The 14,492-nt window shown below is 42.1% G+C and overlaps 4 protein-coding genes across 4 annotated transcripts; 3 read left to right on the forward strand and 1 right to left on the reverse strand.

Moving 5' to 3' along the window:
* Position 1: 1 nt before the first annotated feature.
* On the forward strand, positions 2-8,316 carry K450DRAFT_225968 (uncharacterized protein). Its single transcript, XM_051586475.1, has 17 exons — positions 2-1,242; positions 1,321-1,435; positions 1,498-1,679; positions 1,751-2,165; positions 2,227-2,346; positions 2,405-2,765; positions 2,839-3,015; positions 3,081-3,372; positions 3,438-4,147; positions 4,207-4,715; positions 4,774-5,039; positions 5,107-5,180; positions 5,392-5,639; positions 5,704-5,871; positions 5,935-6,085; positions 6,160-6,777; positions 6,841-8,316. Exons 1-17 carry the CDS (start codon positions 200-202, stop codon positions 8,004-8,006), a joined length of 6,615 nt encoding a protein of 2,204 aa, XP_051448032.1. The 5' UTR covers positions 2-199; the 3' UTR covers positions 8,007-8,316.
* Positions 8,123-9,419, forward strand: K450DRAFT_225974 (uncharacterized protein). The gene is made up of 5 exons (XM_051586476.1): positions 8,123-8,256; positions 8,331-8,517; positions 8,581-8,701; positions 8,763-8,860; positions 8,923-9,419. Exons 1-5 carry the CDS (start codon positions 8,143-8,145, stop codon positions 9,342-9,344), a joined length of 942 nt encoding a protein of 313 aa, XP_051448033.1. The 5' UTR covers positions 8,123-8,142; the 3' UTR covers positions 9,345-9,419.
* Positions 9,420-9,439: 20 nt separating this feature from the next.
* On the forward strand, positions 9,440-12,236 carry K450DRAFT_225978 (uncharacterized protein). Its single transcript, XM_051586477.1, has 6 exons — positions 9,440-10,965; positions 11,030-11,234; positions 11,305-11,476; positions 11,549-11,591; positions 11,670-11,887; positions 11,962-12,236. Exons 1-6 carry the CDS (start codon positions 9,550-9,552, stop codon positions 12,107-12,109), a joined length of 2,202 nt encoding a protein of 733 aa, XP_051448034.1. The 5' UTR covers positions 9,440-9,549; the 3' UTR covers positions 12,110-12,236.
* K450DRAFT_225982 (uncharacterized protein) lies at positions 12,193-14,492 on the reverse strand. The gene is made up of 6 exons (XM_051586478.1): positions 14,155-14,492; positions 13,849-14,094; positions 13,572-13,771; positions 13,088-13,504; positions 12,699-13,019; positions 12,193-12,626 (listed from the first exon to the last, which is right to left on the reverse strand). The coding sequence occupies exons 1-6, from the start codon at positions 14,441-14,443 to the stop codon at positions 12,276-12,278; spliced, it is 1,824 nt and encodes a 607-aa protein (XP_051448035.1). The 5' UTR covers positions 14,444-14,492; the 3' UTR covers positions 12,193-12,275.

The following is a 14,492-nucleotide window of genomic DNA, read 5'->3' on the forward strand; positions in this document are numbered from 1 at the left end:
TTACGAGAATTGTGTCGAACCAAGTGGTGCAAAAATTGTTCAAAAAATTACCTTGCGTCACTTGTATTTATGATAAATTTACATTTTCAAAATGAGAATGTCACGTGCAAAACTCTATCTTTTCTGGTGTGGCGAAGTATTGAACGATCACTGTGCATATTCTTGCTTCTCTTCCCCAAGGTCTTCAAAAACGTAAAAAATGGCATCGACAGTACCCAAATTCCTCGAGGATTTTGCTTTGGATACAAGTATTGATGCTCGAAACGACATGCTTAAGAGGCTTGTTCCTGGATCCGAAGATGCTTTTTACTACGAGGCACTCGTCCTATTGCAAAGGCTCGAGGCTATCCTGCAACAGAAGAAAATTGATCTTGAAAAACTTCCAGTTGAGCTTAGTCAGGAAGAAATTGCAATTTTTGAGCAGGTTAAAGGGAAAATCACCGAGTCTTCGTCCAGAAATCGCGACGAAGTGGAGTCTAAGCTGAAAATGCGGTTTTACCTTCTGAGCTATCCCATCGATCCAGCCGCAAGCTGTAAATACTTAATGCAACAGCATGGGATTGATCCCTTAACTTTCAGCCGTAACCAGGAAGTAATCTCGGGTGACTCCTCTTTGGAAGAAGCCAACAGCAGCGACACCCGACACCCATCGGCATTGGATCCAAACTTCTTCAGTGAAAGCAGGTTAACTGAACTGTTTCAGACTGAATATTTGGACCGTTTACGTAACTCGTCAAATCCCTTTGAACCCATCGCTATACCCTTTCTTTACAATATACCTGTACAATCCGTTTATGACGACTATCTCGTTATTCGGTGCATCCTTAAGAGCGCTAGTAACGCCCCCATAAAGCTTCCAGGTTTTGTGAAACGGCTTGCCAAAGCTATCGCGACGCGTTTCAGCCAGAAAAAGCAAGATGTTCAAATGTATGACCGACTAGACCTAAAGGGATTGACGCTAATGCAGCTGTCGGAACTAGCGGAAGAGATACCCGCTATACTGAGCGACATGAACTTTGTAGTGCTTTACTTAACAAAGCTACAGCCAGCGACGGACCAATTTGCGAATGGCACCACTGATCAATTTATACCAGATGATGTCGTGAAAGACTATCTCGATAAGGCTCTTGAATTTTTGTCCAAAGTACCTTCTGGAGCGGAGAAATGGAAGCGCATGGCCTTGCACAAGCAGCTGGTGATGAACTTGTATCATGAAAACTATGATTCCGACAGGTTCCAGGAGTAAGCTTCTCAGCTTTCTAACTATGTGATTTCCGAAGAATACGTGAATAACAATATCTCCCAAAAAAAAAACATCAGGTATCTTCGACTTCCGCGACAAAGAAAATCAAGCTCAATATTCGATGGAAAGTTTGGATATGACAGAACGGAGGAATCCGTTGATTATTTCTTAGGTGCTCGCGATCATGAAAAGGTATGCAGCTTTTCATGCAAACATCAAATGATTTGAAGAAGTTCTCATCATCTGCCCCGTAGCTTTTTTTGCTTGATGCACCTGAAGTGAGCGAAACTGCCCTCATTTCAGAATATTTGAAACTTTTGTTCGTTTTAGGGGAACCTGTTAAGACGTTTTATGGTATCCTCGATAGTCAGTCTTATTTGGACCCCTTGTATGCGGAAACCATGTTTACCGCCGGAATAATGACGGCGAACGAATGGTATGGTGCCTAACTTTATTTTGCACTTGTACATTTGGGATAAACTTCTGATTATCTCTTTGTACCTACAGCATTAGCATCCTGGGCCAGTCAAAATTCGAGTCCTTCGTAGAGAGGCAGGACTTTGAATTCACTTTGAAATCCAAAAGATCAAAGATTTGGTATCCAGATGAACCGGTTACTATGAGCTTGCGACTGAAAAATGTTCAAGACGTCAGCATCAGGGTATTCAGGATCAACATGTATAATTATTACAGGGAGAATCCCAAGCTGCAGACGGTCGATCCCAACATCGACCTCGACGGTTTAACGCCTATATGGGAATCGTACAAAAGTAACATTACCGGCGATCCAAAGGAGGTACATGAAGCCTCCTTCACATTTGGCGGCGAGAATGGCCTTGCTTGCAAAGAACTTACGGGACGCGGTCTCTGGGTGATTGATTTTATCAGCGGAAGGAAGAGTTGCCGTGCTCTCATTCAAAAGGTATAGATGTCTATCGCTTTGCCTCCTTCATTGCGCCTCAAAAATTAAACCATAGTCTTAGGGCTTTGTCAACTGCATTGTTAGACCAACTGTTTCTGGACAGCTTTTGACCATTACTGATGAGCAGAACAAAAGGATAACATCCGGTTATACTGTGTGGTTGAAAGGAAAGGAATATGAGGTAAAATTTTTATGTGAAGAAGTATGATCTGGAACAACCTTTATTAAATAACCTTCAGTCTGATTCATCCAGTAATATTGCACTACCATTTACTGAGAGCCAGGAGAGCAATCCTCTTCTCATCAAGTTAGAAAACTATGCTCAAGTCGTCGATTACCAAAGTGTAAACGAAGATTACAAGTTTGACGCATCATTTTATGTCAACCACGAAAGCCTTCAAAAAGAAAACACCGCATCGGTGACCGTTATTCCATTCTTGAACGTTGGCGATCAGCGCGCTCCTTTGTCTTTAATAGAAGACATGGTATTAAGCGTGATGTCGAAGGACAAGTCAGGTATTGAGAGTACTTACAAGTTGGCAGATGTACATTTCACGGACAACAAGCCATATACTGGTCAATTCCGCGTTCCTCCGGATCGTTAGTATCAATTTAAAATCCTCTTCGGCTTGGGATTTCTATCCATTTTAACTCTTTATTTTTACACTTGTAGTTCAACGTCTTCAATTTAATCTCGAAGGAAAGATCAAGCGATGTTCTGGTGGAGAAAAGTATCAACAGGTTAATGCTACTCATGCCATAAACATCGATAGAAGCGACCATGAATGCATATCTGTCTATGCACGCTCAGACGAAAGTGGATATACTCTCAATGTGACAGGAAAGAATGGTCAGTGATACACACATATCGAGTTATTGATGTAGGATTACACTAACTTATTTTACTATGCTTAGGCGAACCAAGACGCCGGTATACACTTTCTGTTGAGCTGAAGCATAAGTTCATTACATCCACCATTCCGATTTCCTTCACCACGAATGAAAATGGAGAAGTTAAACTCGGTCAACTATCCAACATTACACGAATTCGCATCCCTAAACTTCGTCAAGACATTCAAGTGAAGGTTGATGAGCAGATCAACTTTTGGCCTGCTTCCGTCTTTGAAAGTGAAGGCAATAATATTAGACTACCTTTCTATTCCGGGGAAGACTACATTCTCTCGCTGGGAAAAAGTGGTGTCGACTCGTAAGTTTTCTAATATGCCACAATATGTTAATATATTTGGATTCCTCGCTCACTCTATGATACAGATCTCTGTTAGCTGACTGCTCTGACAAGATGACTGTCTATACCGGTTTTATTCAAATACAGGACTTAACGCCTGGCAAGTACCATCTACGGTGTGTGATGACCAACACCACTGTCAATGTGTCACTTTACATTATCGCAGGTGGCAAAGAAACACCCAAAGATGCATTGTGGACAAATCTCACATTAGGACACAGGTGGATTGCAGAGAGTCCGGGAGAAATGGTTAGAACTCCCCTATCTATTCACGACATAATCGTTGATGATCAGACTATCACTGTAAAGCTGCAAAATTTCTCAAGCAAGACTTATGCCATCGTTTCCGGAACCAGCACGCTAAGTCATCGCACTCCTCAAGAAAATTACGTGCCAAAAAGAACACAGAAGCGTCATTTTCTACGCAGTATTGGTGAATGCCAAAATAACACCTTGTTTGTCAGTGGCCGAAAGCTCAGTGAGGAGTATCAATATATTTTGGAAAGATCAAGATTCAATAAGTGGACAAGCACCACCCTTCAAAATCCTTCGCTATTACTGAAACGCCAAAAGCAATCCGACACAACGGTCACGAACAAGAAACTCAAAACTGCTGTTGATTTCCAATCTGCACCAAGAGGACGTTCATTTAAGGGGATCGACCGTGTCCTCATGCGAGGCGAACAATTAATGTCCTTGAATTCATCTACTTTTTGGGATGCTGTCCCTGAGTATGGTAGGTATACAAATTTGTCCATTGATAAATAGCAAACATCTTGCTGATAATTCAATCAGATTTCCTCAAAATTGTAAATCTCGAGACGCAAGTGGTCAAGCCTGATGCGAACGGCAAGATAGTAATTGACAGACAATCCGTCGGCACGTCCAATTATCTGAGCATTCTTGTCATTTCAGGAGATCAAGCGGTTGCGCGAGACGTCAAGCTGCAATGTCAAACCCAACTTTCTACTATTGATCTCAGACATTTTGCTCCAGTGGATCCTGGAAAGGCTATCGTAAGAGCAAGAGAGGTAACATTACTAGCGGCAGCTGATGCTCCAAACGAAGTCTGCGTAGACCAAGACCGAGAGGTCATCGACAGCATTGAGAAGCTTTACTCCATCTACAAAACCCTCAATAGCTCTGAGGAACTAGAGAAATTTAGCTTTCTAAACACATGGGAGTCGCTGAGCAAGGACCAAAAACTGGAACTTTTTGATGAGCATGCATGTCATGAACTAAACTTTTGGCTCATGCACAAAGATCAAGATTTCTTCAATGAAGTCGTCAAAATAGCTCTACAGGTAAAAGTCCTTCATATGATGTAGCCAAATCAATTCTATGGCTAACTTTGGCCTTTAGAGCAAGCTCGAAAAAACCTTTTTGGATCTGTACATGCTAAATTCTGATCTGGAATCTTTCGCAAATGACTTGCATCAGTTCGAGACTCTCAACGTTTTTGAGAAGGTGCTTCTGGCCAAACAAGTTCCTGCTATTCACGATACAGTGCGCAAATTGATCCTGGAAGATATTGAAATTTCACCTCCAGAAACGTCCATTTTGCAACACCAATTCGATACTGTGTTAGCTGGCACAAGTATGAGTTTGCAAAGAGGACCGCATATGGAGTAAGTGAAGTCATATTTCTTACTTGGAGGATGACCATACTAACTGATGATTCTACAATGCAAATAGTATGGCAATGTCCGCACCACTGCCATCGTCGTCGCCGCCACCACCATCATCAATAGCAGCACAGATGTTTTCAGGTATTGAAATGGAACCACAGTCTATGCCAACTACACGTTCTTTCGGTAGTTCATCATATAGCAACCCTGTACCGCCGGGTGCTCCACCAGCATCTGCTCAAATGGGTACTTAGCATGTTTTTAAAAGAAAGAACTTACGGAAAATGCATTCATTACTAACTAATGATTCTGCTATTTCATTCTTCTTTTCATCACTTTTGCTTGCTTAAAGATCAAGTTCAGGAAGGGAGCGTAGCTGATGATAGCCATGATGAAGATGATATGGATGGCGATGACGAGGAAGAAAAAGCCTTGATGGAAATGAGGAAAACTGTTCAGAAATCACATACCTACCAGTACAAGGATCGAACAAGAGAATACCGAGAAACAAATTACTTGAATCAGTACGTTTCAATATCTATCAATGCATTCTGGTTAGATTACTTGATGCATGAGAACAATTCTCCTTTCTTATCGCAGGTGAGTGTACGATGTGTATCAACAGCTTTTAATTTAGCCAGTTTCTAACTGAAGTCGAATGAAGCACTTTGCACAAGCAACTGGTTCCTTCACAGAACAAGTTTTTGCTCTAGCAGTGCTTGACCTGCCATACAAAAATCATGCCGTAATTTCATCCAACTTTGTACCTGAAGAGAACAAGGTGAAAATTAGTGCTACTACACCTGCACTAGTGTTCCATCGCAACTTGAAGGTAGTATACCCTTTATGTAAAGGATTCATAAATGTAATCGTCACTAATGCTATTGTTTTGTAGCTTTATGAAGTGGCTTCCAATCAAGAAAAGTTATTGGTTGTTCAGAATATCTTCAATACCTTAGAATATGACCAACTTGGCACAATACAAGTCATTCCTAATCACGATATGAGAAAATTTGTAGAATATGGAATGCACATAGTGATTAGCAGTAAGTTATATCAAAAAATAATGATATACAGCTAACATAAGAATAATAGTGTAATGTTCTCTCTCAACCTCTAGATATGACGGCTGAGACTTACGTGATTGAAGTATCATTCCAAATACCCATCGGTTCCTTCCCAACCAGGAAGAGCAGATACCTGGATGCTACCACCATCCGCATTGAGCCCTATACAACATGGCAGAAGGCAACTAGCTTCTTCTACTTCCCAGAGGATGGCGATTATACCAATGTGCCCATTTCGGTTACAGTGAATGGAGAGCTGGTTGCAAGGTCCAAGCTTACAGACATCGTCGTCAAGCAGTCCATTGTAGAGGGTGGTATAAAAGACTGGCAATCAATTGCATCTCATGGAACAATTACTGAAGTCATTGAATACCTCAAGGCTACCAATCTGATGAAGACTGATATCAATCTCATTACCCAAAGAATGAGCAACTCGGCGTTTGCAAGCAGCGTTATCAACGTTCTCAGAGATCGGAAATACTATAATTATGATTTGTGGATTTATGGCGTCCGACACAATTTACCTATAGCTATCCGAGATTTCCTCAAAATGGAGCAGCAACAGCTTGAAAAAGTTGGCAAGTACTTCACATCGGCACTGGTTGATTTACCAAAGACATCGTTTAAATATTTCCAAATCTTGGACTACGATCCAATTGTCAAGGCCAGAGGTAAGTTTCTAAAACCATAAATATTCTTTGCGTTCCTTCGCTAATAATTGCTACCTTTCATAGCGCACTCTGTTGGAAGTGATAAATTCATTCTCAATCACGCTTTTTACCAGCAGTATGTCAGTTTCCTAGAATATTTATCTCAGAAACGAGAACATGATGTCGAAGACTTGTTGTGCCTGGGCATCTATTTGGTATATCAAGAGCGATTGGCAGAAGCTCGAAAAGTCCATACAAGAATTAAAAATGCACTTCAAGAAGGGCATGCTCTGTCCATTCCTGTTCAGAGCGACTATTTGGACGCCTTCCTTAGTCTCAGGGTCCCATGTGATGCATTCGACAGCTACGAACAAACCATCGAATCCACAAGAGATCTAGCAATCAAGTACAAGAATTATCCACTCCTTACTTGGCGCCGAAGGTTTGAGGATATAGTCAACATTTACAACGAAGTGGACGGTACCTCAGCCAGCTTCGATGAAGAAGATACGCAGCTGACTGTAGAGCAATTGAATGTTAAAGAGCTAAGCCGTGGTCCTTCACTGGACTTGAATGTGACAGATACGCACGCAGTCGTCTCATGTGCCAATATCAGGACCATGAGGCTCAAGATATATGCTTTAAATATTGAAATGCTCTTCTCAACCAATCCGTTTATTAGCAAGAACTCTTCTGGTAATTACTCGTTGGTCGCAGCCAACTACGACCACGAGTATAACGTTGAACAATGCCTCCAAGAGTCTTCTACTGATAACGTTCATTCTCGAGCTGCTGCTGATGAATTTGAATTGATTGGCAAATCTAAACCTGGCGTAAATTCCATCAAGCTTGACATACCAGTTGAACTCCAGAACAAAAATATCCTGGTTGAAGTGCAAGGCGGTGGAATTATCCAATCTAGTGCACACTTCTCGAATGCTCTGAATGTTCAAGTCGTGGAAAACAGCGGATTGATACGTGTACTTTCCAACAAAAATGGACGGCCTAATGTTGGAACTTACGTCAAAGTATACGTCAAATTGCTCTCTGGTAATGTTCACTTTTGGAAAGACGGCTACACGGCTATTAATGGCATTTTCGATTATGTTTCTGTAACGGAAGACAATGCCTTGCTGGGAACTGACGCATCTTCGCTGAAGTCCATCATGAAAAAAGTTCAGAAAATTTCAATCCTTGTACTTAGCTCAGATGCTGGTGGTTTGATCAGAGTTGTTGAACCGCCAAAGTAATTGGAAGATGACCTGCAACCGTGCGCAGACTGGCACAAGAGATTTCCAGGCAATTTTTTGGTACTCCGTAGTGTTCAAATAAAAAATATCGATTTGAAAACCGTCAAGCAGGAAACCGCACGTTGTTCAATTTGTAATGATAGAAAAACTAGAAACGCTAATCGAGAACAAGTACAATACTGCTTTGCAGAATGGAAGTCTCTTCTTTTTCGAAACAGAAACAGAAACAAAAACGCAAGATGGAATCGAGGTACAACGCGATTTTTTGAATCTTGTATAATTCCACGTACCTTTGGAAACTCACTGAATGGTTGACATGTACAGTTTCAAATCACAAATGCGCCTTCTTTGTTATCGAAACCCAAATCTGCAGACGTAAAAAATGGAGCTGGCAATGAAGACCCGTTCGAAAACCCAAACCCAGAGCTACACGTCAAAGACCTCAAGGACCATCGTTTGCTCCTCAACAAATTTTGCGTTGTCCCTCACCACCTCCTCGTTGTAACAAAAGGTATATCTGCTGCTGTTTTAGCACGGGAGAGTGTATGTTCTCAAGCTAAATGCAATATTTTAGAGTTCAAGAAGCAAACAGAACCGCTTTTGCCAAGTGACTTGAGAGCTACATGGGAAGTTCTTGCCCAACTGCCTCAGCCATCAATGGCTTTCTATAACTGTGGTGAATTATCAGGCGCAAGGTATGGTTTTTTTTCATCATGCTTGGTATAGCGAACGAACCAATAACATTGATTTTTGCAGCCAACCACACAAGCATATCCAAATCGTCCCACTTTCAAAGGCCACATTCTCCCCGCCAATTAGTGTCGTTTATGAACATATTCCTGGTCGTAAGGCTGGTAAGTCACGCTGTTCCATCACCATGGGCATTAAGAAACTATTCTGACGAGTTGATATCCAGGTGAGATATACACTATCAAGAGTCTGCCCTACATCCATGTTCTTGTTCCTTTGGATTTGAACTTCATTGGATCAACCACAGACATGGACATGGTAGAAGATTATTTGGGACAAATGTTCTTCGGTCTCTTGGATAGTATGATACAACAGCTTCGAGAAAACGATAGCGAAATAACTTTCTCTTTCAACTTCATTCTTACCCACCAGTATATGATGATGGTTCCTCGACAAAAGGAGCATTGGGAGGTTGCCGAGAAAGGCATCAAATTGAGCGTCAACTCAATGGCATTTGCTGGCCTATTGTTGACTAAGACTGCAGAAGAGTTAGAAACTTTGAAGCAAACCAATATTATAGATCTTTTGTGCGAAGTGGGCGTCCGTAGAGGCGAAGGTGTTGGGAACTCTGTGCCAGATGAAGCTTGAAAGTTTGAATTCATCATTGGGACTGCTGAGACTCGCTGTCACTGTATCCAATAAAAAATTACTTTTACCCTAAGACTTTACCTCGCTTAATCTCTCCAAAATTGCGAAAATTAACCACAATTCGTACTAAGAGCGAAAGTCTTTTGCGAAATCAGAACAATTATAACCATCGAATCAAAGCAATCAACCATTGAACTAGCATTCGATGGCCAGTGAAGACGTTTTCGATCGGCTCAGCAGGACAAACAAACGCCGAAGGAAGACCTCAAGAAGAACGAAGGCTCCCACAGTAACCTACGCACAAAGCGATTCTGATGATTATCTGTACCCTGGCACTCATGGAATGGAAGAAAATGACGATGATGAATTCCAGGACGAAATCGAGTACGGTAACAACAAGCTTGTGCTCGGTGAAGATGGACATGAGGATAGCGCTGAAGACGAAGTGGACTATCTAGGAGGCTGGGCTGGACCAAGCTGGTTTGGCCAAAGCGAAGCGCGAGGGGAGGAAGATAACGAAGATGCAGATGAAGACGATATATACAGCCTGGGCTTCATAGAACCACAGCCAAGGAGAACAGCGATGCCCAGTTCGACAAGCTCTATCGTCTCTCGGTCAAGTGATGAACCATTCTCCGCTCAAAGTGTCCAACAGCACCATAATTCTTCTCAACAACAACGAAATACCACTGATATGCCAAGGAAGAGAAACAGAGATGACTATGATGTGCGGGAACATGAAAACACAGGCTCATCATCAGACGACAATACTTTCGGTATGCTAGGAATGTATTCTGGCCATCATCCCAAAACTAGACGTGTTACACCATCACCGAACGGGTCAAGCAGTCATGAAATTGGGTTCGACCTTGTCTCTGACAGACCTTCTGACGATACTACAGCCTCACCGATTTCCTTTGCATCCAGCTCCTCTTCTGCTCTACGCCACCGTCCAGAGCGACGAGATCACCACTTAGATGTTGGAAGTACCCGTTCCGAAGACGACAGTGGTGATGATTTCTCACCCTTTATTCCACAGCCAGTATCGGCCAACAGAAATCGTAGTACTACAAAGCCAACACCTTCACCCCAACGACAATCCATCTATACACAAAACTCCATAGCGCTATCAACACCAGATCAACCTCAACTTAATTCACAAGCAAGCTCACAATTTTCCAATTCCAATCACCGAATGGATCTATTTCTTAGACTTTTTGGCCCTGAAAGGAGTCAACAATCCTCCTCTGATAGATCATATAATAGCGTCGATTCAGAAATCTCTGACAACGATGATTCTGGTGATCGAGAAAACGCATTAGCGGACGCATTCAGAAACATGCACAATGCATCTATCACCACTCCTAGCACGACAAGACGACGAACAACGGGACCACTGACGGCCGGTTTATCGAGAGCGAGAGTTCTCCCTAATTTCCATAGCACTAATTCCACATCCAACTTGACGCAACGGGCGAATATGAATAGAAGATCTTTTGGCCTTGAAAGCTTTAATACTGATGATGGCTGGTCTACGGAAGAAGAGGAGGACGATGAAAGTTTGGCTAGAAGACTGCAAGAAGAAGAATTCTCCTCATTTACCCATCGCAGATCTGATGTCGTAAGTATCTTTCTGATATCACTTGTGCATTTTCCCTGGCCTACTCACTCATCTTCCTCTCCAGTATCCATTTGAATCACGTTCGTCCTTCCAAACAGACAGCGAAGCATCACCAATGGGTATACGCAGAAGATTACCGTTACAATTCTTGATGTCTCAAGACAGAAGTCGGTCACAGACTCGTTCAACGCAAAGCACATCCCCCGTTTCGGAATCCGTCGGTCACTCTGGTAGCGAAATCGGAGAAGAGAACTCGATCAGTGAATTTGGTATACCTCAATGCAATATGTCATTATCAGTTTATATATCATAGTAAACTAATCATATTGATCATTTTAGGATCATCCATCGAAGAAGAATCAGACGAACTTGATGATTTCATACCAGATTTTCCATTATATACCATTTTAACAGGCGTTGCCGAGTTTGAGCGTAGACGAGGATCCCAGCAACGGGGACCTCTGACTGAAAGGATTGAATTCAATACCTTATATCAATCTTTGACGTCCTTGTACGTATTTCTGCAAATAGGTTTTACATTGATACTTTCTCTCTTTATTAACTCATTTCTTCCATTTTGCAGAGGAGGTTGGGGATCAGTTGCAACCAATCCTATGAATTATATGGTATGATATTCATGGGATGACTCCACATTTTCGTTTTTAGTGCTAACCTATCATGATTTTTATTTCTTTGTTTAAAAGGATGACGACGAACTAGATACGAGTTATGAAGGCTTATGGCGACTAAGCGAACAAATTGGCTACGAGCGAGAACGAGGACTTTCCAGTGAAGCTCGACAAAAGCTGAAGATGATCACTTGGAGGCAGCACTCTATCTTGAAGCATCAAAACGTCGCAAGTAAGACAACGTCCAAGGGAAAAGAAAAGGCCAAGCAATCCACGCAAACCGTCGAACAAAGGTACGTATTATTCCAAGCTGGGCACTCAAGATGAATTTACGAAGTCAGCATACTGATAGCACTATTTATATTAGATGTAGCATTTGTCTTGATGCATACAAGCTAGTCGATAAATTGTGGGTTCTCCCTTGCCATCACGAATTCCACGTGGACTGCGTCAATCGCTGGTTTGATACATCACAGAAGTGCCCAATCTGTCGTCAGATAGTTGATAGCTCGTGATATCCCGTACAACTGTAATAAATACAAAAAATGTCTGAAGGCTGTAAAACTACTTGTTTGAGGAAATGCAAAAACAGTGATTTTGAAATGTTTTATTCTTTTTAAAAAAAAAACGAAGTTGTTGGTTGTCTAATATGAATGAATATGTTTTCTGGGCTTGGGTACATTATCGAGAAAACTGTCTTCCGTTGCCGGATGCCTTTTCTCTTGCTATGGCGCTGTTTCTTTGCTTGACAAAGTGTTCTTTGCCGTCATGCTTCTTTTGATATCCAGCTCCAAATCCACCGCCGCCACCACGTCGTTCGATTTTATCACTCTTGTCAGTAGCGCTGCCGATGGCTATATTCACCTTGGGTGGAACGGAAAATCCAAATGCTTTGGCAACCTTGACCAAGTCGAGGTCATTAACATTGAAAATCTTCTTCAAACTGTATGAGGCATATGCAGAAAGGTATGATCGATAGCCATCTCGTGCAGACTTGTTCAAGTAGTAGTTCTTCTCAATCAACTTCTCCAACTACAAACAAAAGATAAACTCTATTAGTGAAGGCGTTTAAGACTCAAACGGTTCATTATTCTGATGACTCACCTGGCTTTGGACATTGGCGATCTTGCTAGTGGGGAATTGGTATTCGTTGAGAGGAACCTTGGCGTGCTTCAAGTATCTCAAGAAGCCGAGTTCGCTGGGTAGAAGGAAAAGCAGACTCTTTCCGCGACCACCAGCTCGCGCCGTACGACCGACACGATGAATATAGTCACGTGGATCATCCGGAGGATCGAACTGAATAATCCAATCGACAGCAGGAATATCTAAACCACGGGCAGCAACATCTGTACAAAGCAAAATGCCCTTCTCCGCATTACAGAACTCAAAGAAAGTATTTGTTCGCTTTTGCTGCTTTTGTCGTCCCTATGTAAAACATTTTATAAGCGACCATGACAATGATACTTGGGGGTCCGTGATAAAAGCCAACTTACGTGCAAATCCAGTACAGGGACATCAATATAGTTCATCAATTCAGCATGGTACTTGACAGAGTTACAGCTGGAGAAGAACACAATGACCTTCTTCTTCAAGTTTTTGCGCAAAAAGGTGAACAGAAGAAGGAATCTAGCGTCTGAGTTGCAAACGACATAGCCTTGTTCTAAGCCTTCAGCTGTAGATGTATCTTTGCGTTCGTCAACATTGATATACAAAGGTCCTTTCTTGAGTGATATACGAGCAAGATCTTCGACCTTGGTAGTTTGTGTGGCTGAGAACAACATGGTTTGTCGCTCGTTGGGAAGGATCTTGATGATTTGCTTCATTTCATCTTCGAAACCGATCTCGAGAATTCGATCAGCTTCATCAATGACAAGAGCTTTCAAATTCTTGAAAACAAAGCCTTTTGTGTTCTATTAGATTAATCTGATTAGCGAACATTCACAAAAGGGGCACAGCAATATCAGCTTGGTCACTAACCTGCAAATGATCCAAAAGACGACCTGGTGTTGCAACCAGTAGATTGACACCTTTGATCAGCTTGTCAGCTTCAGCCTTTCTGTTGGCTCCTCCAATCACAATACCGAAGGTTTGTTGATGATACTTGAGAAGATCCTTGGCAACACCAAAGATTTGAAGAGCCAGCTCACGAGTAGGAGAGACGATAATAACACCAGTTCCTGATGGGATAAAAATTATTTTTTGATGGTCAGTCTCATCCACCTAAATACTATCAAAATTTGATTCAGCTCCTTACCATTGCGAGGCTTGAACTTCAATTTGGAAAGCATTTCAATAGCTGGAATAAGGAAAGCAACTGTCTTTCCAGATCCAGTCTTGGCAGCACCCAGGACATCACGACCTGCCATCAAAGGTGGAATAGTACGAGCTTGAACCTCGGTCATACTGGTGAAGCCCATATCCTTCACTGCATTCTTTGTAGCGTCTGAACAATCAAGCTTTTCAAATTCCATGTTGACGGGGTTACCCTTTTCATCAACCACTGTCAAAAGTGTAAGTCATCGTTGATGCAACAGGCGATACAGGCGTACTTATTACTCACCAGCATTGGAAGTTGAATCATCTACAACAGGTGCTTCGTCTGCGATATCACCAGCATCAGCTTTCTCTTCGCTTTCCTCTGATTCTTCTTCAGATCCGTCAACTTCAGCTTCGTTGGTCTCTTCAACTTCCTCCTCTTCAGATTCGGAATCGTCGTCGCTTACTTCGTTTGCGATCTCTACAGCTTCCTCTTCAACTTTGTGAGCCTTGGCTGAGGAAAGTTGCTGTTTCTTGCCTTTCAAGTTGTTCACTTGAGAATTCTGCTTTCGTTTGACTGCAGTACCGGCCATGATTAAGTAGTCAGACTGTAACAAGATTTCACACCGAAAGCTGCAAGCA

This window comes from Umbelopsis ramanniana (genome assembly GCF_025399195.1).
Source record: "Umbelopsis ramanniana AG unplaced genomic scaffold K450scaffold_7, whole genome shotgun sequence".
In the NCBI taxonomy this organism is placed as follows: Eukaryota; Fungi; Mucoromycota; class Umbelopsidomycetes; order Umbelopsidales; family Umbelopsidaceae; genus Umbelopsis; species Umbelopsis ramanniana.